The 27,471-nt window shown below is 41.1% G+C and overlaps 1 protein-coding gene across 1 annotated transcript; it reads left to right on the plus strand.

Annotated features, from left to right (window-relative positions):
* Positions 1–2,859: 2,859 nt before the first annotated feature.
* LOC133412347 (tonsoku-like protein) lies at positions 2,860–26,223 on the plus strand. Its single transcript, XM_061695423.1, is given in 29 exon segments — positions 2,860–3,124; positions 3,242–3,337; positions 5,103–5,245; positions 5,328–5,508; positions 5,610–5,739; positions 7,287–7,458; positions 7,571–7,685; positions 8,804–8,955; positions 9,054–9,206; positions 9,287–9,412; positions 10,455–10,653; positions 11,117–11,172; positions 11,251–11,340; positions 11,553–11,625; positions 11,719–11,882; positions 15,736–15,856; positions 15,943–16,181; positions 17,600–18,041; positions 18,112–18,314; positions 20,752–20,846; positions 20,918–21,074; positions 21,138–21,216; positions 21,890–21,984; positions 21,986–22,198; positions 23,060–23,231; positions 23,752–23,927; positions 24,096–24,169; positions 25,417–25,550; positions 25,833–26,223. Coding segments are annotated over 29 exon segments (4,275 nt in total). The 5' UTR covers positions 2,860–3,099; the 3' UTR covers positions 26,033–26,223.
* Positions 26,224–27,471: the final 1,248 nt, after the last annotated feature.

Consider the following 27,471-nt stretch of genomic DNA (forward strand, 5'->3'; position numbering starts at 1 on the left):
AACAGAGAAAAAAAGTCATGAAGATACATATTACAATGGAAAAAGTTAAAAAACTTATGAGAATGAAATCAGAATGTTATGAGATAAAGTCGTAATATTACGAGTCAGAGCTTTATGATGAACTGCATTCTTCAGAAAAACTAAAGAAAATGTATATATATTTTATATATATATATATATATATATATATAAAACTGTTGTAATTCCTACACTGCTCACCTGATTTGGATGTAAATACTCTCAAATTAAAAAGTCTGCATTTAAAGAAAATCTTGTTCATTTCATTTCAAACCCATAGATTCTCTATAAATAAAGGCTCATGTTGACACCTGCAGATCTAATATGTGATATAATGAGATGACCTAACAGAATTGCCTGAGTCAATATCACCATCAGATGTCTTTGAGACCTTCCCATTTCACCAAAAGCAAAACAGCAAACTATGTGAACTTGCTGACACGGTGGACATTTTTGACTAATGTTAGCTTTTAATAAGAAACATGATTCAAGCTGACTGTTTAACAAGTATATTTAAAATTTCGGAAAGGTTTTTACATCAATTGATATTTCATTATGGCAGAGGGGACATGTGAAGCCTAACAACATCCTACTACACACAAATATGATAAAAATTCTGAAACCTAAGGTTAAATATTTATTCTGCAACTACCACTGTATAAGAAAGACAAAATGCTGGTAGTAATTTTATATTTGAGTTAATCTATTTCAAGGCTTGTACCTAGAAATGTGTCATCTCATTTTCAAGGGGGCCCTTGATGTCACTGAAAACATCAGAAGGTTTCTTAATGGTGCAGTTACTCCATTATGACAAGGTGGACAGCAATTCCAGGAACACGTTTAATATGATTATGAAAATTGAATATACCTGATCAGAATTACTCTTTTTATCAACTAACCTGTTGTGGACTATAAAACCTTGTAAAAAAAAATATTACTCTTATTACACACACTGTAGGAAGCAGAGCAGTGTGTGGGACATGCCAAAATCACATACACCCAATGAACAAATATTGTTTAAAAGGACGGAAACACATTTCAAGAGACTTATCATTGTACAGTGATGTATGTATAGCGCTTGCCGTTATAAGGGAAATAGGTGGGCTGGGGCCTATCAGTTCACACCCTGGACTAGTCGCCAACCAATTGCAGGGCACATCCAAACAACCATTTGCACTCAAATTCACACCTATGTATCTCTGATTAAATCGAACATGTTTTTGGAAAGTGGGTGGAAGTCGGGAGAACACCCACGTAAGCACGGAGGGAAAACGCACACTCCACACAGGAAGGGCGGAGTCAAGATTCAAACCCTAAAACTCAAAACTATGAGGCAGATGTGGTAAAAACATTTTACTTTACTTTTGTTTAATAACTAATCAAGCAAAGTTGTTTCCAAAGTAGCATTCTTTTTAGACTCATCATTTATTCTATTTCAGCACTTAGTTTGGCATGCGGACACACAAATTGAAAGTATCCCAGTGCTGCCACCCCAGCTTTGATTTATTTGGCTTTTTTTAAATTATTATTATTTTTATTTTTTTTTAACACAGGCGGTTGGATTAGAAGAACACGGATTTGGGTTAACTCGACGGATGTCAGGCTTGATAATTGGTGTAAGTAATACAATACTAGGCTTTGTTTGTGCAGCTGTCTTTGCAGCAGCACAAATATGACAGCACAAGCTTGCTCTTGGCCTAATCACAACTACACTAATTCCCTCTTCCTACGTGTTGGGGGTATTGTTGTTTGTGAGTCTCCTTTTATGTTTTAGATTTATTATATAGATGGGTAGGCAGGTAGATAGTGGCACTGTCTAAATCGTTGTTAATTAAGAGAAATTAGAAAATGTAGGGGAGATGCTCGAGTCATTTAATATATGTTGCATTAATTTTGCTGTTATTTTCCCCAAAAATGTATTCGTTAAAATGTATTTATTCATTTTACCATTCATTCAAATCATTGAACAATTGGTTGATTGGGTGAATAGTAGTAAAATAAATAAATAATCAAATACATAAACTTTTAACAAGGTTTTATTTATTTTAATAAGTAATTTGATAATTATTATAACTTAATTATAAAAGAATGAATTATTGTATGAGCAAAATAAATATTTTACATGCAATTATTAATTTCTTATTTCGTATTTATTAATTTGTTGCATTAAATAATGGCAGTTTGCCCAAACACATTAAGGCTACTTCTGCCTTTCAATTTTTTGGTAGCTAGACAAAATTACCCAATTAAGATAAATGTTCCTGTACTTTCAAATTAATAACTTGTTCGTGTTAAATATTTACATGAAAAAGGCAATATTTCTTAAACCATAGCATAATAAAAATGGACGTCACTTCGTGGAAAATCGTACCTGTGCCTCTCACACGCACTGAATATTTGCTCGTTTTGCCTCTCGTATCTTGTGTCTCCAAAAATATAAATAAAAATAAAATACATGAATAGATGTAATGTATTTCTGAGTGTCATGACGCACCAGATTAGAACTTCATACTGTTGTTTTCTTGTCTCCAAGCGTTATCCATCACGTGCACTCCCGGTAGCCAATCAAAGCCCATTATTCAAGTTTATTTTCTCTCTTTCTTAATTGACAGGCATAATGTACACCTCGCTTTTACCGCTATTAAAGGCAACCATCAAATTTTTTCTCTTCCCATAGATTTCTTGAGCCAATTTATGTATGTATTTGAAATATGACTATTACATATGATCAGGAAAAGAGGAATTTTGCCTGACAGTCAAAATGTAGGGTATATTAATAAATGCGTTTATTTGATTGGTTGGCAACGCGCTGGCGGGGCTTTGTAAAGTTCCAGAAAGGCAACACACTTTTGTCTCTAAAAATGGTGATGTTTCATATCAGGAGTAGTTCACGATCTGCCACGTCAATTACCGGTAACGATGTATCTTAGTGAAAAGTACGCGTAAAAGTGTGTGTCAGTCAGTGAGTCGGCAATTGTTTTTGGACGCAACAGATTGAGCTGAGCGGGTTCCACTGTCAAGTTATTATTATTTTTTTGCTAGCAAGCTAGCTTGTGGCTAGCATTGCCGGAAAGCTTCACGATGAGTTTTTCACGGGAGATGAAACGTAAGTCATAAATAAGTATTCCCGTTTATTTGTTTGCTATCTCACCTAGCCGCGATTGTTACGTTCTCGTCGTCGTCGTCATTGTTGTTGTCGTTGGCGGCGATTGTTGTTTTGTAGTGCTGCAGAAAGCGAAAAACAAAGCCCAGAACAGCAAGGACATAAGAGAGGAGGCCACCATCTGCAATCAGCTTGGAGACCTGCTATCAAGAAACGGTCAGTGCTCTATTTCTGTCCTTTATTTATTACCTTTTCCATCAAGGATAAAGGGGACAATAATTGGGCGAGTCACGTCTCGGTTGGATTGTCTCCAAGTGTTGGTTAAAATCACATGCTGCTATTTCTGGTTTTCTTAATATAGTTGACATTAATGACGAATATAATAATCAAACAATAAATACATGAAAATTGTAAATTTATTAAAAAATATATGCATAGTTTAAGCGCTTGAAATGCGCAATATAAAAGCAAGTAGTTATAGTAATCATTTATTATTTTCACATTAGCCAGCAACACCATAGCTCCATGATATTGTCTTGCAAATGGGGTTGTAAATCATCTGTAATGTTGCATGTGTAATGTGCATTTATGGAAATTTTGTATTTTTAAAAAAAAGTTTTATACGGTTATGAATTATTTTATTAGCAATGTAAAAAACTTTTCCCCAATATGATTGTCTGTCATCTATGTGCCCATTGATTGGCTGGCGACCAGTTCAGGGTGTACCCCGCCTCTCGCCCGAAGATAGCTACGATAGGCTCCAGCACGCCCGCCACCCTAGTGAGGATAAGCAGTACAGAAAATGAATGGATGGATGATAGTCTGTCAAAATGCTGAATCTGGTTGCAATGGCCACGTCAACCTTAGCACAACGCATCAAGAATTTTGAAAATCAGAGGATGGGTTCCCCAGCAATGTAGTCTTTTGTGTCGGACAGAATGGCCGAGAATGGGAACGTTTTTGTTGCCAATCTAAAATCTGGTCAAAAAATGGCTTCAAATTAAAGCAAATCAGTATAACGTGATTCTTTTAAAATATATTTTAATTATATATATATATATATATATATATATATATTTTAGAAGAGCAGTGTGGGCAGTAGAATTGGTCATCCATCCATCCATCCATTTTCTGAGTCGTTTCTCCTCACTAGGGTCGCAGGCGTGCTGGATCCTATCCCAGCTATCAACGGGCAGGAGGCGGGGTACACCCTGAACTAGTTGCCAGCCAATCCCAGGGCACATACAAACAAACAACCATTCGCACTCACATTCACACCTACGGGCAATTTAGAGTTTTCATTTAACCTAGCATGCATGTTTTTGGGATGTGGGAGGAAACCGGAGTGCCCGGAGAAAACCCACGCAGGCACGGGGAGAACATGCAAACTTCACACAGGCAGGGATTGAACCCCGCTCTTCAGAAGTGTGAGGCTGAGGCTCTAACCAGTCGTCCACCGTGCCGAGAATTGGTCATATACTTTCATAATCAATTATTTTTCCATAATGTAATTAATTATGGAGGATTTTAGGGGCACTTGAAGTGCTTTTTAGATGGCCAAAGATAGCAGCCACTTGTCACGTATTTGTATGCAATAATTATTAATGAAAAGAGTACATATTTGTATTCACTGAGTCGCATAATTGGTTATGTTGAATAAAACCGTCCAATTAAAACATACACATTATTTTATATACTAATTTTACCTGGTATAAAAAATAATTAATTACCTATTTATTTTAATGCCTGACATTTTCGACCTACTGTAAAAATGTCACCAGAGAAACATCCCACACACATGCACACACTTTAGTAAGAAAAACAGTATAGGCTACGATGAGATTTTAAAGGCTGTTTTTAAATGTTTTAAATTTTAGGTTAATCTATAGCAAGAAATTGTTCTATACATTTATTTTTTTGTCCCTTTTGCAAAACTTTATGATGTTTTTTTGTGGATTTTTTGGGGGGGTCTTTCGTCCAGGTGACTATGAAGCAGCCATTATGGAGCACCGGCAGGAGTTGTCGCTGTCTGAGGTGTTAAACGACAGAATTTCACGAGCTGTGGCCCATCGTAAGATTGGAGAGTGCTTTGCTGAGCTGGGCAACATTGAGGCTGCACTGAAAGTGAGTTCATCTACAGTATGTACAAATATTCATTTGGAAACAGAATCTCTAAATGGGTTGTGTCTGCGTTTGTCTTGTCCAGCATCAGCGCTGTCACCTGGACTTGGCCCGCTCTGTCAACGATCTCGTAGAGGAGCAGCGGGCGCTCGCCACGATTGGTCGAACTTATCTCTTCCGCTTTGAATCGGACCAATCGAAGAAAAGTCTCAAAGAAGCAGAAGATGCCTTCCGGAAGAGCCTTAGTATTGTAGATGATCTTCTCGGTGTGAACCGTGAACATGCTGCTGCTCTCTGCTCCTCTCTTGTATAAATATAATAATGACCTAAATTAATCTTTGTGCCTGTGTCTGTGTGTATTGTTAAGGGACTGTGCCAGAGCGAGACATTCATGAAATGAAGGCTCGACTTTTCCTCAATCTCGGTGTGGTTTGCGACCACCTGGGAGAACCCAAGCGCTGCAGCGAGTTCATTCGACGCAGTGTCTTCACCGCAGAGTAAGAGCTGCCTCAATAAGACACAGACACTTTCTTTGGAAAGTCAACTCTCCTAACATTTTCAGCACCTTTCCTTAACCTTTGTGGAAAACGTCATTGGGTCAAGGCGAGATACAAAATGTGCTTTCTTTCGAACATGGAAAAAAACAGCACTGTTTAAAATGAATTTGACTCTACTTTTCCTGACTGATGGCATCATGCAACGGCAAGCATTGCTGGCTTAAGGCCAGGTACACATAAAGACAATCGGCCTGTTTTTGTGCTTATTCTGCCCCTTCTCGACCTTGTACGGCAAATGCCAGACAATCTTAACTTTTAAGATTATCCGATAAGGTTGTCCTTAGGTGTGATGTGTGTTAAGAGTGGATTCGTCCCGATTTTAGAGTCTGAAACAGGTCGGGGCCCGACAATCTTAAATAATGAATGTGTTCAACATTTACGACCAAAGCTCTTCGTGTGTGGGGAATGCCGACTTCTCCTGAGTCATGACGCCGATAATGGTGACGTGGAACAGAATGTAGCCACTCAAGAAGCACCCGAGACTGACGAATACAGAAGTGACCGTAAATAAAAACAAAAATGTTTTACCCGAAGTTGTTTTCTGGATAAAAGTGTGTTCTCCAGACAACAAGGTGTATTTTCCAAACCAAGTTGTTTTTTGAGAACATCCCTGCTGTAGCAGATAAAACCTCTTTAAGAGTGGAAAAATCTTTGTGTGTGTGTACCAGGCTTAAGTCTCAAGCGTGAAACTAGTATTTCCCAAAGATGGACTTTAAAAAGTCCTGTGTGCTTGTTATATTTATTTCAGTCTTTTGTTGCCAACAGCGAGAATCAACTTATGTGAATGTGGAAATTGACTGCTCCCAGTACTCGTTCTTAAATGTGAAGTTGGCATTTTCTTTTCTAAATTATGGGCTACGAAAATAACTTATATTTTTTAATACTAACATCATAAGTTATTGTTTTGTAGCGTAATAGTAACTTACCCGCAATGCATTGCTTCTTCTCCTTAGGCGTTTTCTTTTCTGTTGGTTCTGTAATCTCGAGCATCTTCACGGCGTCGGTATACTTTGTTGATGGCCTGTTGATTTAAATATTTTTGCTATAAAGGATTATAGGTAAAATCCTTTTTTTAAAGGTTGGTCAGGAGTAACCTATGCTAACGGTGGGTTAAAGGTTGCATCGAGGCACCTTTTCTCAGCATTTTTACAATTTGAACACCTTTCCTTAAAGTACTTTCGGTTCATCTCGCTTGGATAGGAAAAGAAAGTTCCTAAGTAAAAACCAGAATCCAAAAAGGCCCATGATGTCATTTTGTTTGACTGAGAGAGGTCAAGTGGATTGCTCATCCATTGATTGTCTTTACCCCATTTATTGTCTTGTCCCATTTTTGTTCCTGTATTTGATTTTTGTTGGACTTTTGGACCATATTTTCAAGAAATTTCCAGCTGAATTTCACTGAGCTGTCTGAGAGTCCTGTGTACCTTCAACGCTGAACTAGCTTCCTTTGCTTGCTATTAACTCTCTTCCCCTTTGCTCTTAAAAAGGAAGAGCGGGCTGCTGGAGGATCTCTATCGGGCCAACTTCCACCTGGGCAACATCTTCTTCCGCAACGGCCAGCACTCCAACTCCTTGCGCTGCCTCGAGCAGGCCAAAGAATGCGCCCGGAAGATGAAGGACAAGTTCAGCGAAAGCGAGTGCTTCTATTGCATCGGCAAGGTAACAACTTGCTCTAGAAAAGGGATAACAAGATGGAGGCTAAAGTTAAACTATAAGTTTTGTGACTTTTTTTTTTTTTTTTTAATATATATATATATATAAACGTACTCAGGTCCAGCTTTCTTTGGGTGATTTTGTGACCGGGAGACGATCCTTTAAAAAAGCGCTGTTGTTGGGTTCCCAGCAGCCACAAGACAGGCAAGCGGTGAAGAAACACTTTAAATATGGTAAAGGAGATTACTTGCTTTTTAATATACTCTACATTATATTTGTTTTCAAGCAATGATGTGTACGAGTGTTAAGTCACTATTAGATTGTTTGTTTTAGAAATGCTATACGACAGTTCTTCAACGCTGTGCACAGGTTCTGGATGGCGTTTACGTGTTGTTATTACATATTGTGGTTTGAGTGTTTGCATCATCTTCTTGAAGGTCTGGTTTTTCACCATACTGTAGCCTACGGTCAAAGGTTCTTGCATATGAACACGGCCAGAGATTCCGTTATTTTCCCCGCATGGAGAAAACTTGGCGGCAGTTTGCAGGCAAAAGCTTTGTCAAGTTGCGTATTTTTTTAGTTAACAGTTTTAGCCACGGGTTGTTGCAAATGTTTGTTATATTACTGCAATACTTAATTCTGCCTGATACAGCTTACGAAAGACATTACTTTTGTCTATTTCCTGTGTTCCGGATTTAAAAAGGAATCCAAAATGACCCCAAACGTAAGATTTTAAAGTTGAAGGCACTGGATTCTCGCTGCTGCCGGTTACTTTGGATGCCATTTTTTTGGTGGGGGTGCTGATTCCAGCCTTGTCCATAAAATGTGAATCACGCGCAAAGCGCCCCCTACTGGTCAGGAAGTGAAGCAATTCAGAGGAGCTGCTGAATCGTTATTGAATTAGGTGAATTGTGATGCATCGATTATTTGATATTTGTACCACCCCTAATGTACTGGTAGCATAGCACAAAACAGTTGACTAAGTACAGTATGCCAGAAGTGCCATTTCCAGTCCAGTGGTCCTCGCCAACCCTTGTTTGCTCTTGCCGGCACCTTTTTGTCATGTGGTTTGTCAAAGAGGCTGCAACCAGCAGAGGCGCTATTAAGGCAAATGGCGTATTGATAGAACAAATATGTACATGTGACGCCAATGGTGAAATTACCTGTATCAGCAACTTTATCCAGATTCTTGTTAAAATATACTGGTGTTTTGGTTGGCCCATGCATGCACGACCCCTCTTAAAAATTCTGTGGAAATCAGTTTAATTTGTGTAATCCTGTTAACTGTATTTGCCCTACTATTTATAGTTATACTATGTCAAATACGGCTTTTTAAAAATCCATTCCATAGCCGACCGGGGCTGTAAGCTTGAAGAGGAGTTGGGAGAGGTTCAGGCCAGGAAACCGAGCTCCCATGAGGCTGTGGGGTTAGAAGAACAACTCGGAGATCTCTACTGCAAGGTTGGCTGCTTCCACAAAGCTGTGAATGCATATCAAGCTCAGGTGATTTTTATTTTTTTTGTGCGTTTTAGGTAATTACTTTTTAAATGTAATCTATAAAAGCACTTTTTAAATTAATGCCGCTTATCCATCCGGATTAGCTTACAGGCGCTGAGGCGTTGGGGAAGCCCGCACGCGAACTGGCGGTCATCCACGTGTCTCTGGCCACCACCTTCGCTGACCTGGGGCGGCATAGTGAGGCTGTGGGGCACTACAAGCAGGATCTTGCGTTACGGCAGGGCAGCCCGGCCGAGGTAATCCGATTTGCGAGTGATGGGTATAACGTGCCAATTCGCATGTCAGCCGGATCTGTGTGTGTCTGTGTATGTGTCAGGAATGTAGCTCTTGGCTAAACATCGCAGCGGCCCAGGAGGAGAGCGGCAGTGCCCCAGAGGATCAGGACAGCAGCTACAGTGCGGCTCTTCACTGTGCTCAGACGAGTGGGCAGGCAGGATCACAGGTCAGGAGGCCTCTGAATCAGGGATGGGTGTCTTGAGAGCCTATGGGCATAATTAATTATGAATTATTGCAGTTAATTTGATGTGATATGAGAATCTTGAAATGTTCTTAATCCATCTGTCAAAGCCAGTTTTGTACTGAAAGGTTTCACTCTAGAGTGGATCAACTTGCTGTAGCTGTCATGTTTTCTTCATAGGACCACAAAACAGCTGCGACTCAATCAACAGGTTACAGTCAAGTATTGCACTCTATGTTGCTTCAGTTCATTCAGGGCATGGTTAATCAACAATGAATTCCCCTCTCTCGATCAATATAATTCTTAAGAATCAATTATTATGCCCATCCATTCAAATTTTTAAACAGAACCAAGATGACTCCATCACAGAAAAAGACACCTCACCCACCTCCAAGTTAACTGCAGTTTAGGATCTGTGTTGCCATGGTAGCAGACAGCAGTTACATCAGAATCATGCGCCTTTGCGGATTTTCTTTGGTAACATTTATTTCTGTACACTCATCATACCGAGGTGTGCTTCTAATAATTTGGTTATTATTTAGTATAGCAGTGTATATACACTATAGTGTATATATAGTGGTTAGCACGTCTGCCTCACAGTCAAGAGGTTCTGAGTTCATTTCTCTTGTTTGGAATTAGCATGTTTTTTTTTTTTTTTTTTTTTTTTTTTGGAATTAGCATTTAAAACAAACATGCTTGTTAAATTCATTGAAGACTCAAATTGTCCATGGGTAAGAATGTGAGTGTGAATGCTTGTTTTGTCTACCTGTATGCTGCAATTGCCTGGCAACCAGTTCACCACTCCAGGTCACCCACCCCCTTAATGATGACAAGTGCTGAAATTAATTGAAGGACAGCTCTCCACACATATTATTAAAGGAATATCTCTCTGTGAGTTTCAATGAATACATTTGTGAAGGCAGATTCTTTTATACCGCTCTTGCCATTGCATTGTGCATGTGTACCTAATGTTGCGGTCAGTGAGTGTGCATACGCAGTAGTCAGCTCAGGTTTCCCTCCTGTACAGAAGCGTGTTTTGAGGTTATGGTTGGCAGCCCGGAGGCGAAAGGGCTCGTCGGACGCCAACGACACTGAAGCCAAGCTGCTGGAGCTATGTGCTTCCGAAGGTTGGAATCCAGATGGAAGCGATGGAGAGGAGGCGTTGGAGGAGGAGATGGACAACAGTGAATCTCAGGATGAAAGTGATGTCATCCTCTCAGACTCAGGTGTTCGTTTTTTTTCTTTCACTCAGAATCAGAATCAGAATCATCTTTATTTGCCAAGTATGTCCAAAACACACAAGGAATTTGTCTCCGGTAGTTGGAGCCGCTCTAGTACAACAGACAGTCAATTTACAGAACACTTTGGAGACATAAAGACATTGACAAAAAAACAATTGTGCAAAAAGATGCAGAGTCCTCTAGCACTTAGAGCAGTTCGAATGACTAATATTGCAATAGTCTGGTGCAATGACCATTGTGCAAAGGGCGCTGAGACTTCAAGGAGTGTATGCGGTTTAAAGTGACGGGTAGTACGATAATCTGGGACAATGTTGGTTGTGCAAATGTTACAGATACTCCTCAATCAGTGTGCAAATGGAGCAGATGCTACTCTGGCATGAGTGGCCAAAGCGTACATACCATGCATTTGCTTTCAAGTTGATCTCACAATACCTCGTATTGTTTCTAGATGAGGACCTGGAGGGATATGACAAGATGGTGTCCGGGAGGAGGAAAGCAAGAGGGGTGAGAGGGAGGGGGAAAACATTAGTTCTCTTGCACAACTTCAGTGTTGAACTTCTGTTGCACTGCTTGTTTCTGCAGTGGAACAAGCGCAATATCAAGGGTGAGACAGCCGTCCACAGAGCGTGCATAGACGGCGACTTGAGGCAAGTCCAGTATCTGATAGAACAGGTGGGTCAAAAATTGATTTAAACATGGAAAAGATACAAAGTCCTTGAATGCAGTCACACCATTGCCTGAGCGTAGCAAAAAAGCAAACATCAGACAACCTGTCCTTGTAATTTCCTTGTATATGGACCAGACTACCAGTCATTTATAGAGCCGCTTTGGTTATACTGCAAATATCCTTTAAAATTTTTTTCCATGAACTAATATGCTGTCAGGGCCACCCAGTGAATACTAGAGACAACATTGGCTGGACTCCCCTGCATGAGGCCTGCAACTTTGGTCGCTATGGTAACCGATTTACACTCATTAAACCACTCTACTGTATACGTTTCTTTGGTAGAACGCCGTCTCACCCTCTCTCTATCCTCCATTTTCATCCAGACATTGTGGCTGTGCTGCTGGACCGAGGTGCCCACATTAACGATCAGGGAGGCAAAATGTGTGAGGGTTTGACTCCTCTGCACGACTCCCTGAACTGTGGCCACTTCGAGGTGGCCAGACTCCTGGTGGAACGAGGGGCCGCCGTCAACCTCCGCAACGCTAGGGTATGTGTGGATGTGTGTGTTTCTGTCATTGTCAGAGTGTGTTTGTGTGTCGGTTTTACAGTGTGTTATTCTGTGGTAGTTTGTTCGTGTTTGTTTGAGCGTTATTATGTCTGTGTTAGGATGTGTTGAGTTGTGTGTCAGTGTTATAGTGTGTTAGTGAGTGTGTGTACTTCAGCATTTCATAGTGGTGGTGTGTGTTTGTGGTAGCATTATAATGTGCTAGTGAGCCCGACCGATTAATTTGTGAGAATTTTTTGACCCCGTTATTGCATGTCAGGTCAAAATGTAACTGATGTGTTAACCTTTTTGCTATGTTCCTGTGTGTCTGTGGATCTTTTTTCAGATCAATACTAGGTACGTGAGTACTCATCGATAATGACACCAAGTACCGATACCACGACTACTTTTGTTACAGAAAATTTCACTTAACACAATGACAGTTTTGAACAAAGACCTTTCTTTTATTTCTGATAAAAGGCAGCACATTCATTCTGCAAGAGAGAGTTAGTCCAAAATAAAAACGACTCTCTCTGAGTTTAGGATTCATTTGTAATAAATTAACACAAGTGCAAAATAAACGTTTTAGTATTTGTTTAAAATCAATTGAAGTGCAAAGTAAATCAGGTTTATATTCAAAGATGTCAATATGAAACAAAGAACAAAGTTTCAACCTTTAAGCTGTTTATAGTTGTCATCTGAAGGTGAAAAGGTGACGGGTTCTTATTGAGGAACAGAAGCGTCTCTGTATTTTCAGCAGGGAATCTATTGTGACGTTAAGATTGCAAGCTACTGAATTAGAGAGCCGTTCACTCTCCACGCTGCGGCGTGGTGCTGAGAGCTATTTTCTGGCTAACTTGGCCAGAGAGGATTTATAAAAAAAAAAAAAAAAAAAAAAATTCTGTTCAGCCCAGTATTGGAGTGGATTGGCTTAACGCTCAAGTACATTTTCTGCAAGGTATTTCTGCAGCTGCATTGCAGCAGCGATCACCAGCACTTCTCACAGTGCTCCGTGACAATGATGATGCACGGCCCAATCGTTAGATTCAAGCTGTTCTTTAACATTGTCATGTACCTGTGGTATCCCAGTCCTTACAATTGTGGCTCGAGAGGGAACTTTATACTTCAGCTCCACAACCGTCATGAACCAAAGTTTGGTTCGTCTGCACCTTTAAGTATTTCCAAGCCGGTGAAGTTTTGGCAAGAAAACCAGCCATGCATGCGGGTTTTTCGTTGTCTGAACAGGAAGTGATGCACATGATTTGCCGTAGTGTCAAACCGTGGCAGAATAGCGCCACCTACTGGCTAGGATTTAAAAAAAAAAAAAATTTTTTTTTTTTAATCCAACCATTTTCTACCGCTTATCTGAGGTCGGGCCACGGGGGCAGTAGCTTTAGCAGGGACGCCCAGACTGCCCTCTCCCCAGCCACTTCCTCCAGCTCTTCTGGGGGGATCCGGAGGCGTTCCCAGGCCAGCCAAAGGATGTAGTCTCTCCAGCATGTCCTGGGCCGTCCCTGGGGTCTCCTAGCGATGGGACGTGGCCGGAACACCTCAGTAGGGAGGCGTCCGGGAGGCATCCTAATCAGATGCCCCAGCCACCTCATCTGGCTCCTCTCGATGTGGAGGAGCAGCGACTCTACTCTGAGATCCTCCCGGATGACCGAGCTTTTCACCCGATCTCTAAGGGAGAGCTCGGACACTCAGCGGAGGAAACTCATTTCAGCCGCTTGTATCCGGAATCTTGTTCTTTCGGTCACGACCCACAGCTCGTGACCATAGGTGAGGGTAGGAACGTAGATCGACCGGTAAATCGAAAGCTTCGCCTTTCGGCTTAGCTCCTTCTTTACCACAACGGATCGATACAAAGTCTGCATCACTGCACTGCCTGTCGATCTCCCGTTCCATTCTTCCCTCACTCGTGAACAAGACCCCAAGATACTTGAACTCCTCCACTTGGGGCAGCATCTCATCCCCGACCTGGAGAGGCCACGCCACCCTTTTCCGACTGAGGACCATGGTTTCAGATTTAGAGGTGCTGATTCTCATCCCAGCCGCTTCACACAAGGCAGCGAACCGCTCCAGTGAGAGTTGGAGGTCACGGCTTGATGAAGCCAACAGAACCACATCATTTGGAAAAAGTAGAGATGCAATACTAGCATGCAGGGGCACGTGAAACTGGACCATGGTGCAAAAAAGATTGGGGATCGCCCGGGGGGGTTCTAGGATGAGAGGTTTAGGGGTGCTGACCACGCTTGTAACAGTTTTGTACATTTTAACGCAATTTAATTCCCACATTTCTGAAAGACCAGCACAACCTGTGGGAAAGTCTGTGACTAACCCATGAAATCTGATAAAGGTTCTTCAAATGTTGAACCGCAGTGAAAGGGGAATGTATTGTAATCAAAATATTTCAAATAAACCTTGTAACCCTTATATCTGGGCGAAGGCAACTCATGTTGATACAGCAGGACTTCCACATACACATTAACAGTATGCCTTTTTTTCTGGACAAAACCAGCCCACATTAGTGACTACCAAAAATTTTGTATTAGGAATGCAATGCACAACATGTAATGTGTTTACAACATGTAAACACATGAATAGAAATTGAGTTTTGTGAATACTAATATGTGTCTCTTTGCTGCAAGGTCATCCGGTGAGTTGGTCACGAAACATATGAGTACCAAGCAACAATCTCTGGTGCTCCTTTGGGAGCCAGAGCAAAATTATGTACAACTTTGTATATAACACAACACTTTAGTGCCCCAAGACAATCACATCCTTGCGGAAACATGCTGTTATGGCATGTCAAGGAGAAGTTTGTAGGTGTTTTGTTTTTTTAGAGTGCATATTACAGCGTTTTAACGTCATATAGATTGCATCTTTGTAAAATAAATAGACATCCATCCATTTTCCGTACCGCTTTATCCTCACAAGGGTTGCGGCCGTGCTGGAGCCTATCCCAGCTATCTTTGGGCGAGAGGCGGGGTACACCCTTAACTGGTTGCCAGCCAATCGGAGGGCACACATAAACAAACAACCATTCGCGCTCACATTCACACCTATGGGCAATTTAGAGTCTCCAATCAACCTACCATGCATGTTTTTGGGTTGTGGGAGGAAACCGGGGTTCCCGGAGCAAACCCACGCAGGCACGTGGAGAACATGCAAACTCCACACAGGCGGGACCGGGATTTGAACCCCAGTCCTCAGAACTGTGAGGCAGATGTGCTAACCAGTTTGCACCGCGCTGGCTAAACAAAGACATGCAACTGTTAATTCCCATGTCCACATTATCTAATGTAAGAAGTATTTTAAAGTTGTGCAAATATCTTTGTGACATAAACCAAGATATATGCAACTGTTAAGTCACATGATAATCATTGTCCTATATAAGACTTCGATACAATTTTTTTTTAGTTGTGTAAATAGTTTTTGTGAGATGAACAAAGATAAATGCACATTATAATTCCCATGTCCACCTTTATCCAATATAAGACATACAGCTAACAGTTTACAGTCCTTATGTTGATAGTGGTACTCATTAAAGTTCCTTGTTTTCATTTAGTAGTGCTCTGCTTCTTCCTCTTGAATCATATTTTGTTTGTTTGCTTGTGTTAGTGTTACAGTGAGTTTCTGTGTGTGCGTGCATGTGTGTATGTCAGACATGTTAGTGTATGTTTGTGAGTTGATGTGGTAGATGTTTTTTTCTATAGGAAACAATAGGAACAATAAAATAAAATCAAGTGTGAGGAAGTAAGCTAAATCATTGGCAATTTGCATTTATTCTCTCGATTTATATTCTTTTTATTTTATCTGTGTGTTTCAGTCTCATGCTGTGTTTTCTGTCTCTCAGGGTCAGACTGCTTTGGACACACTCCGTCAGTGGCAAAGGACGTACAAAAAGGAGCTGGACCATGAGACCAGGCAAGCGTGTGCAGCTACAGAGCGACTGCTGATGGAGGCGGTTGCAGGAGGTCACTTGTATTTCTTATTCAGTCAATTTGCATTATTTTGCCTCCAAAAAGTCTCAAATCAGATCTCATTTTGCTGCCTTCCGCAGTGCACGTCGCGGCCACCCCTCCCAAACCTTTTGACGCTCTGCAGGACAGCCAGCTGTTCGATGCCGAAAACTCTGAGCCACTTTCGTCCACTGGAGGGGGCTCTGCCACCAGTCAAGACAGGTCCGGGAGCAGCGATTGGTTGAAGGCGAACGCTTGTATTAGCCTCAAGAAGCGGCAACTCTGCAGTTCATCGGAGCGGCTCCCAGCCAGAGGGACAGAGGCCACTCTTCTTTATGGGGTAATGATAGTTAATGTAACAATACACTAGATGCTTAATCGACACCATAACTCAATTAGTCATCCAATGCCAAATGTAAGCAATTCTTGCAAGTTTTTGTGATATATAAAATGAGAGCAAGATAAATCATTTCAAAGCTTGTTACACCTTTTAATGTGACCTACGACCAGTTCGAGGCAATTGGGGAAAAAAATGAAATCTTTTCGGGAGGGTAAGTGAAAATAAAACAACTGCATCTCCTTCAACATGCTGTTGGCCTCAATGACTAGTTTTCTTCTCGTCATTACATCAGTTTTGGAGCAACGTCCAGTTCTTAGTAATGTCATTTTTGGGCCATATCTTCCCCACTTGATGACTCACTTCACTGTGTTCCATGGTACAGTATATTTAATGACTTGGAAGTTCTTTTGTACCCTTCTTCTGACTGATACCATTAAACAATGAGATCCCTCTGATGCTTGGAAGTTCCCTGCTGACCACGGCTTGTGCTCTTAAGATGTGAAAATCTCAGGAAAAGCCAGCTAAAACATCTGAACTCTATTTGGGACACATCAGAAGCACTTTAAATTGTGATAGGTGTGTGTTGACTCCCATTTTACATGAGATTGAATAGGACTGGTTAATTCTGACCACAGCTACATCCCCATGGATGAGAGGGTGTGCACACACTCAGTTTTTACTTACCCTCTCGAAAATATTGATTTATTCCCCCCCCCCCCCCAATTGAATTGCACAGATTTGGGGCACATTAATGATGGAAAAAGTTTGGAACTGTATTGTCTTGGTCTTTTTTTGGTCTCTCATTTTAACAGTGGTTTGTAGACTTTTTATGTTCACTGTATTTAGTTTGTATGGTGCTGTTGGGGGATTTTGGTGTGTCGGTGTTTGGATATGGGTTAATGTGTTACTTTGGGCTGTGTTTTTTAGTCTGTGCATGGTTAGGGGTTGTGTGTGTTTCTCAGGGTGTGTGGGGTACACACTATGATTAATAACATTGTGCCTAGTCATGCACTTGAATAAATAAATGACTCTCCCCAAATAAATGCCTCTCCCCAAATAGAGGCCCGCTTTTTTACTCCTACAACTAGGTTGTACGATAGCTGTAAACAATAAACATTGTCACTGTCCAATGAAATGCATATACGTACAGTATGTGAAATTTGAAAGACAAATCTATTTTTTTTCTTACAGCCGTGCAGTAATTGCAAACCTGTAAAGACAACAGATTACCTCCTCACCATTGTAATGATAATAGTACCTAAAACGTATAGACTGTGGGTTGTTTACAACTTGGACAAATTGTCTCGTCATATCCCTCGTATGCATGCGTCTACAGTAGAATGTGTGACGTGAAGAAACTCTTGGTACTCTAAGCATTAGAGTAAGTACGAAACACATTTATTATGTTTCGTTTTCAGCCAAGCTCTTCAGACGACAGCGACTCCGACAGCCCTGTTAGTCCCCTACGTCCAGTCCGCCAAAGACTCTCCGTCCAAGCAGCTCAGAGTCAAAAAGATACAACTCCAAATCAAGAAGTGGGTTCAGTTACTAACCCTGGCCGGGAAAGTGGGCAGGATCCCCCTGCGCCTTACGTCTTCGCACGGGACGAATACCACAGCGCTATTCGAGGGTTAGGCAGCGCTAAAACCCTACTACAAGGCCGCTCAACACAGCCTCACATCCCCAGCACGCCTGGCCCTTCATCCAGCAGCAAATCAGCTCTGGTTCCCACAGAGGAATATATGGAAGATGACTGGCTGGATGATGATTTGGCAGAGAGGCAGCCCAAAAAGAAGAGGCGGATTCAAGATGAGCAGAACTCTACTGCGAGGGTTCCTAACTCTCAGATGTCCTACAGGAGTGAGAACTCCGAAAAATATTTGATCTCCTTGTTGCGTCCATAGTTTTGACAATATTTGTATGCTTTCAGGTTCTGCACTTCCGCCTTCCAGCGCCAGGGGGCCCTCTTTGAAAAGGAATAGCTCACTGAAGGCACAGCAGGTGAAAATGACTCAGATGCCTGGCATGATCCGTTTGGGCAGACGAGAAGTCAACACGTCACATAGCCCCACCCTGGCAGATGACGACGGGAGACCAGACACGCCTCCACCACCTCAACGAATACACATGCAGGTCAGAGAACAATTATACATATTCATGTTTAGGCGACATATTAAGACAAATGCTCTTTAAGGCTTTAAAATGGATAATATCGAAACATAAACCAGTTACAACACTAGGTACACCTGCACAATACACTATCAGAGCTATGTATTACATCTTTTTTGTAGGTAAGAATGCTCAGTTTTTATTGACACAGTCAGAGATGATAATTGAATAGTGTTTATTATTGTAATTACCTATAGTATGAGGGAGACCTACAGGAATGAGATGGCATCTGTAAAGCTGAAGTCTAGAGTGGTGTTAAAAGGTGCATTTCAAATGCATGCATCCGTTTTCTATAACGCCTACCCTCATTAGGGTCACAAGACAGCTTGCGACTGATCGCCAGCAAGTGTACGGCACATACAGTATGAACAAACACAACTGCATTCACACCTATGTGGAGTTGAGCAACCGAGAGCTACAGTGGGCTAATTTTTGCAAGAGGGATGATTTCAGTTTTTTGGGCTGCAATAAAATCTGGAAGATTTATATCTTGGTGATGGCCATGGTTACTTCTTCTGGGTACTTGCTTTCACATAAATTGTAGTTTTCCTTACTTTTTTGTTTATTTGGAACATTTGTCAAATCTAGCAATATTTCATGAAAGATGATGCATTCATAAATAAATAACATTCAGTTACACTAACAAGCTAAAGCACTACTCACTCTCTGAGTCTTCTATCAGTCTCTAAACCTTACTTGGATGTTTTTGTGAGAAGTGAAGCCTGGTTTCATTGTTGATTGTAATACTGCACTGCCTCCTATCTGTCAAAATTGGAAGTAAACCTTGATTTAAACCAGTATTCATCTGAAAGCTATGCTTTTTCTATATACATTTCTGCACTTAACTTAAAAAAAAAAGAAAATTTAAAAAATGGAGTTGGTCTGCTCTAATTCTCACTGGCTCAATTTAGTCTGCAATTAACATAGCATGAATGTCATTTGATTGACACGGTCAGAGATGTATTCCTTTAACAGTGTTATTTATTATTGTTGTTGTGACTTTCGGCTTGTCACATCAAGGCTCACCAACAGCCATTCACTCGCATGTAATTACCTTTACTATAAATGAGACCTACAGGAATGACATGGCATCTGTAAAACTGAAGCCTACAATGGGATTAATAAAAAAAAAAGTTTCAAATCAAGTATCATAATTCGTGGGGAGACATTTTTAAAGTATTGTATTTAATGTTTTTATAGTACAAATAGAGTCCATCCACCTAGTATTGAGTTGTACCACCTGAGTTGTACTCTGCAGTTAAGTAGATAAATGCCCTGCCTCTGAATGAGGAATATATCATTATGTTATTTATGAAATTAATAGTTTGGAAAAAAGTGAAGAGTTCAACAAGTTGACTTACTATGTTTCAGTACCAGGAGCAAGATCTGGGTCCATGTTCATTCATTACTGATTACCGTCAGACATTGATGAATGTATGGCAGGACAATGTATTCTAAGAAGCAGGTGCGGGATTATCAACCATCTGAGTTCAAAATACATTACAGTGTGTTTTGCCTCAGAACACATGCAGCACACATTTAGTTTTATAGTTTTACCTCAATTTGATCTGTAAAATAGAGGGGGATGAGCAAATAAAATGATGGGGGGGGGGGTCACAAAAATGCCATTATAAATATGGACAAAATATATTTGTGTTTTTCCATCCATCCATTTTCTGAGCCGCTTCTCACTAGGGTCGCGGGCGTGCTGGAGCCTATCCCAGCTGTCATCGGGCAGGAGGCGGGGTACACCCTCAACTGGTTGCCAGCCAATCGCAGGGCACATAGAAACAAACAACCATTCACACTCACAGTCATGCCTACGGGCAATTTAGAGTCTCCAATTAATGCATGTTTTTTGGGATGTGGGAGGAAACCGGAGTGCCCGGAGAAAACCCACGGAGGCACGGGGAGAACATGCAAACTCCACACAGGCGGGGCCGGGGATTGAACCCTGGTCCTCAGAACTGTGAGGCTGACACTCTAACCAGTCGTTCACCGTGCCGCCTGTTTGTGTTTTTATTTAATTTTTTAATTGAACCCACTGTACATCACGGTATATTAATATCATGCTCAAATGCATATATAAAAGATCTACTTTTCAATAACAAAGGGTTTGAAGCAAACAGCAAAATGAGCACGTGTTGTGATTTATTTTTTCATCCCCCCGTGCAAAGGGCTGTCATGCATAAAAATTATCATTCAAAGATAGCACAAAACTGCTGAGCAGCAAACCAAAATTAACTGCAAGAACATGTTTTGTTCATTTTTTTTTCACCAAATCAAAGATTTTAATCCTATACTACTGTTGTATTTTGCCCCTCTAATTTACCATTTTAGGAAAAATATTATACAACAATCCTGTGAAACCCCATTTAATTTCGCCATTTTGTCCTTTCAGATGATGGCTGCCTCTACCCCCACAACACTTCCTCCACCAATAAGGATGAGGGTCAGAGTTCAGGATGACATTTTCCTCATCCCAGTTCTGCAAAGGTTTGATGACGCAGTGAAAATATTTTATTGCATTTGTATGATGTTGATTGTTAATCTGCCATCCACTGTAGCGAGGCAGACTCTTGCACTGTGTCATGGCTCTGCGACCAGGCGGCACAGCGTTACTACCAGAAGTGTGGCTTGCTGCCCCGCCTGTCGCTGCAGAAAGAGGGCGCTTTGCTGTCCCCGCACGACCTACTGTTGGCCGTCCTGCACACCAACGAGGAGGTTTGGATGGCATGAACGTCTTTGTCGTAACAACCTGAAGACTGATCAAAACCGATGTTGTAGGTGTTGGCTGAGGTGTCGTCTTGGGACCTCCCCCCTCTTCAGGAGCGCTACAAGAAGGCGTGCATCAGCCTGGCAGTGGGTGAGCAGTTAACACACATGTGCCAAGATCTTTATTCACTGTGCAAGTTTAAAGGGCACATATTAGGTGGAAAAAAACCTAACTTTTTGATTGCTTAATTAAATAGTTGCGTTTCTGCAGGTAAATCCTTTTTACGTTTTCAGTGTATTCGTCCTGCAGCGTAGGTCAATAATAATCTTTGAAAAATATACAAGCAAAACAAAATCAGCCACAAGATTTCTGTCTTTAACTACATTCTACATTGGTGGTGGAACGGAACTTTACAGTATATGTTTGTGCGTGGTGTGCTCTGTTGAGTTTATCGGCGCACGCCACACACAGTATGATCGAAACTGTTAAATTATGCGGGGTCTGTATAAGATGAATAAAAATCCTCGTGTGTGTACCATGAAAGCAGGACTTTCCATTGGCCTGACAGTGTATGAGGCATGCTGAGGGCTTGCTCCCTTGGATGAGATAGGGTTGGCTCCTAAAAACAGGCCAGATTTGGCAAGTCAAAAAATAGCGTGTGTCTGTGTGTGTGTGTGCGTGCGTGCGTGTAAAGGGCTCTGTAATTCTTGATCCTTGGGCTAGTTTGATGAAAGCATGTCACATTTTATTAAGACACCTGGGACCTGTTTTAAATAAATAATAAATAAATAAAAAATGTCAACGCATATACGTGTCCATGCAGAGGAGAACAGGCGCGTGACGCGGCTGTGCGAGATTCAGGACGGGAGCTCCTCCATGTTGGTGTGCGGCCTCGGTTTGGCCGCGTCCTCCCTTCGCCGCCCTCCTCCGTGCCCTCAAACTGCAGGCCAGCCTCACTGAGCTACGCATGTCGGGCAACCGCCTCCACGACAACCTCCTCGCCGAGCTGGTCGCCACCGCCGCCACCATGCCTCGACTCTGTCTGTTGGACATTTCGGCCAATCAGGTCACAGGGGAGGGGCTGGAGAAGGCCGCAAGTACCATAAAGGGACTTAGCCATCCTGCATTTCCAGTAAGTAGCATTTCAGTAAATGTTCTAATCCGGATTGTGATGAAGCTGACTTTTAATTAATTTATTTATTTTTTAAAACAAATTTATAGTGGAACCGCCAAGTCGAACACCACTGTATAATAGAATTCAAATTAAGTAAAACTACTCATGTTTTGAAGGCATCTGACATACGTGATAAATGGGACAGGAAGGTCTCCACAGTTTGGTTCTGTCACCTAGTGAAATTTTCTAGGTATTGCTGGCAGTAATAAATTGTCTTGTGTAGTATTCATGTTTACATCCGTTTGGTAAAAATGACATTTACTGTATATGTAGTGGATATTTGCTTATGTTCCATTTCTAGTTCTATCATTATCACGTTGCCTCTTTGTCATCAATCATAACCTGTGGTGATGTCACAAAATTCAAAGAAAAGGAAAAATACACAACAAAACAAAAGTTCATTTTAGATTCTGAGATACTGTATGAGCTGAAGTCCCCAAGATTTATTTATGATGCTGATCATGTCCCACACAGACATAATTTTAAGAACTGTAGAATAAGCGGCAATGTTCACAGCATTATAGAGGTCCTTTTTACGAGACTTCTAGTGATACTTTTTCAAAAGAGCGATGAGCGCCACTTTAATTCATGCTAAGAAACGGAGTACGTAAGGGCATCATTATGATGTTAAAATGTATTTTCCGGATGACAAGAACGGAGCCCGATGGAAAGAAATCACGTTGAACATTGCCAAAGATGATATATGTTGCAAAAGCAGTGTTTGTTTATGTTGGAAATGTTTTGACTCAAGAACCGCTGGACATAAGCCTTCTCCCGTATGTGTCAAATACTGTAAGCGTTGTTTGTGTTTCCTGCCAGTGTCTGAAGGAGTTGAACCTCAGCCTGAACCCACTGGGTGACAATATATCAGAGTCTCTGTCCTCGCTGCTGTCCTCCTGCCCGCTCCTGGCTGAGCTGTCTCTGCGCGGCTGCGGCCTGACATCGCGTTTCCTGCAGCAGCATCGTTTGCTGCTCGCCAGTGCCCTGACAGGTGGCAACATTTGTCCTAACAGCAGGTGTTTCTCAACCTTTATTGAGCCAAGGCACATATTTTGTATTCGAAAAAAGGTCACGCCACACCAACTAACAAAATTGTCACATAAAGTATATATACTGCAATAATGATACTGTCGTCTCACTTTATGTGACAATTTACTTTGTGTGAAATGTGGTGGTGGTGGTGTTTAGTTGAACACAAAGCTATTATTCTGTTGTATGAATGGCAACAGGTGGAGGCACAGGTTTATTGGCCCATCTGCCATCAAATGGTAGAGAATCTGTTCGTTCTGCCTGTCAGTGTGTCACTACACGTCACTGGCATACACATAGATAGATGAACAAAGGTAAATTATTTGCAGTAAATAAGACTCTTTGGATCCATTAGGTGATACTTTTGTTCTCTCTCCTGGCACACTAATGTGCTTTGGCACACTGGCTGGGAATCACGTCTATAAGTTGTTACAAGCCTGTCTCGCCAGTAAATGACTATATTCATATTGCTTATTTCCCAGGCATGGGCCACCTCAAGTCAGTGAGTCTTTCCCACAATGCACTAGGCTCCACTGGATTTGAGCTAGTTCTGAAAACGCTGCCTCTACACGCGCTCACACACTTGGACCTGTCGGGTGTGCGTAGGGGCACAACTGATTACCCGGCGCTGGAGCACCTCGCCAACATCCTGTCGCAGGTACATGCGCTTGCGGGTCATGACGTTAGGTAGACCTGCACCATGAATGGACCAATACGTTTCCTGGTCCAATTAGAACTGGTATTGAAAAAGTCCTCTTCGTGCTGTTCACATATGCAGATGTTAATAATGTGGAGTTAAAACATTTTTTTTCTCTCCTTTTAACAGGATGACTGTTCACTAACCCACCTCAATTTGGCAGCTAATGGCTTAACTGATGGCAGTGCAGCAACCTTGGCCAGGTTCGGTAATAACATGCATTTTTGGACGAAATTATTTTTACATTTACAACAAATAACATTGCAATACCTGAGATTGGCAGATGACCAGTCCAGGGTCTACCCTGCCTCTCGCCCAAAGTCATCTGGGATAGACTCAGAAATCTTTGTAAAATATAAAAAAATCAAAAATATCAATCCATCCATTTTTTATAGTGCTTGTCGTCACCTCGGGTCTCAAGATGGCGGGGTACACCCTGGACTGGTCGCCAGTCAATCGCAGGGAACTCAAAATATTGCAAAACTTCTTAAAAATGAAATATTGTGATAGGATTAAGTTCATGTTGTCCACTGATCATCATATCTAGTGGTATGGAAGTTTATTTTTTTTTTAACGTCTCGAAGGAGACGTTTTGTGCATTTACACAAAATAGTTCCCAAGTGTCTTCATGAAATCATCATCAAGGTGCTGAATTACATTCATCAATTAGTGTAGCGGATCTGTGCATGTGGCGCATGCGGCATAACATTGGGGTCTATGCCAGTTAACACTGGTAACATTGTTAGCTAATGCTGATAATACTTCCGTGTAGTCAGGCCGTAGCTTGGAAAAGGTGGATCATTGTCCAGCTGAGAAACTGGTGTGTTGGGCTGGTGTTTGTAAATTAGAAAAATTGTGGTGTTACAATTTGGCAAAATTCTTTACGGTTCGCTCACTGAAACATTTTTGGCATTATTTGGTTATTTAATTAAACACTCAATGGCTGGGCAGGCACTCCAGAGAGACAACTAGAGTGGTACTTTGACATTCGAGTGCCCCATCTCACGGGATTTTCAATTTAGAGCCGTTTCTTGGCCTATTAAGTTTTGCTTTATGTCACGAGCCAAAATTTGAGTGACGGGCAAGCTTCAGATACTCCACCACTTGAGTGAAGAGGAAAAAAGGAGCAATGAAGATAGCGCAATGCCTGCCCCTTGCATTTGGACTCGCTGAGGCATTTTCAGCTGCGGCTGCTGTAGGCCACAACTCACGCTCACATGCAGACTACAAAGTAAGGTCCCGATGTCAAACCACACATCAACACACAAATACAGTACATACAGTAAGTACTGTACTTGAGATGTCTTAACTCCTCTGACAGATCATCAGTACAGCACTAATATGTTGTTCTACGCAGAGGATAAAGAATAAATGACTGAGTCCAATGATACATGGACTTCTATGTATTATTTCGCTAAATTATCTTTTATTTTAACCCTTCTGTTTTTAGGTGTCTCCCTATATGCCTCAACCTGGTGAATTTGGACCTGTCAGGAAACCCTTCAATCACCTCAATAGGATTGCACAGCATCCTCAGCGCCCTCCGAGAAGCACGTCGGTCGCTGACTCTTCTAAACCTTCAAGGTGCCTCCAGTAGTAGTGTGATTATAACTAAATAAAGAAAATATATCAGAGGAAGTCCAGTATGTACAACCCTAATTCCAAAGAAGTTGGGACGTTGTGTTAAACATAAATGAAAACAGAATACAATGATTTGCAAATCATGTTCGACCTATATTTAATTGAATACACTATAAAGACAAGATATTTAATGTTCAAACTGATAAACTTTATTGTTTTTAGCAGATAATCGTTAACTTAGAATGTTATGGCTGCAACACATTCCATTTGTTGCACCACCTTCAGGTTGCCAGGTGTCGGGGCCTTTGGACAGCGAGGATCTGGATGCTTTGTCTGAGCTGATTCAAGACCTGCGTCTTTGCTCTCAGGGCCTCAACAAGCTGGATCGGCAGGCTTTAAAGCAGAGCTGGACCAGTAGTAAACCTCACGGCTATTTTGTAGACCGAAAAGCAGCGTTCTTCCTCTCTACTGCGGCCACTATGTGATGTAAATGTTTGTAAAATGTGCTTGCAGACTAGAGACAGTGTTATGTAGTTATTTGTTAAATCACGTGAAATCTGCAGCTGCATTTTATTTCTCAAAATATTGTTAAAAATTAGCTTGTAACAGGATTTCTTATAAACCAGAATCTGCACGTTATTAGAACAACATTTTAACAGTTTTGTGTAAATACTTAGATGTCCTTTATTTATGTGATTGTATTTTTTGTATAACAATGTTTTGTTGGCTTTGTAATTGTACTAAAAAATAAGAGTGAAAACAATTAAAGAAGCCTACGTTTGTCATTTTAAAGGAAAATGTTTGCTTATTCATGTGCAAAGTCCACATGAAGCCTAAAGGAAATACAGTTTACCGGATTTCACCAAATAGTGGCCTTCACTTTAACATGGTGCATGCTGTGTGTTTCCCAAACTTTGAGCCAAGGGACATATTTTCCATTAGAAAAATCTCACAGCACATCACCAGACAAAAATATTACAAAACATATATGCAGTTTTCTGATGATATTTTTTTTCACATGACTCACAAATTTACTCTGTGTGAAATCCTGGCCTGTTGAACACACATTGATTCTATTGTGTGATTGGCAGTTAATTATAATTGTACCTTTTGTCATCTAGCAGAAGAGTGTTTCATTGTCCAGCCTGCCACTATACATCACTGACATAGATTGATGAAGAAACATTTGAATAATTTTCTGATCAATTAAGGAAAATTCATGTGGCCCACTTGATTATCTCTCACTGGACACAGAGTAACTAGTTTAAATAAACACAGCACCTCAAATTAAACAAAATTGCTTGGTACCGGCGGGTTGTATGAGTTAGTTTTTCGGTAAGCTTCTTGCTTTTGCAGTGTATAAATGGGTACCATGTTTGTGCACTATTGAGTGCAATAGAGTCCGTAATTGTCTTCCACTTAATTGTCATATGCAAACGTAAAAATAATTCCACTCGTGTTATCTGTTTCTTTGGAAAAATAGTCACTCGGTCATTTGGAAAAGTTGCTTAATATGATGACCAATTTGCTAATTTAGCAACACAAGGTGCTTTTGTAAACTAACTCCGCTGTGTTCGCAGCCATGTTAATGGAAGCAGTGCACAGCAGTTTGTGGCGAGAGATACATAATTAATTTGGTTAATTTTCTACTAAACAGGCCATGTATATTTTAATAAAAAATTCACCCCCAAAAGGCATTGGGATTATGGGGAGTTCTGCAAAAAATGTCTCCCTTGTAAAAGGTGTCTGGACTCAAAAAGTGTGAGAACCCAAATCAAGACACCAGAGTAAAGACTGGCTCTGGAGAGTCACCTTATGAAAATGTAATACCCTTTTATTCTCTCTATCTCTCTCTCTCTAAATCTGCCCTTAAAAAAAAAAAAAAATATATATATATATATATATATATATATATATATATATG

This window comes from Phycodurus eques, chromosome 14 (assembly GCF_024500275.1).
Source record: "Phycodurus eques isolate BA_2022a chromosome 14, UOR_Pequ_1.1, whole genome shotgun sequence".
NCBI classification, from domain to species: Eukaryota; Metazoa; Chordata; class Actinopteri; order Syngnathiformes; family Syngnathidae; genus Phycodurus; species Phycodurus eques.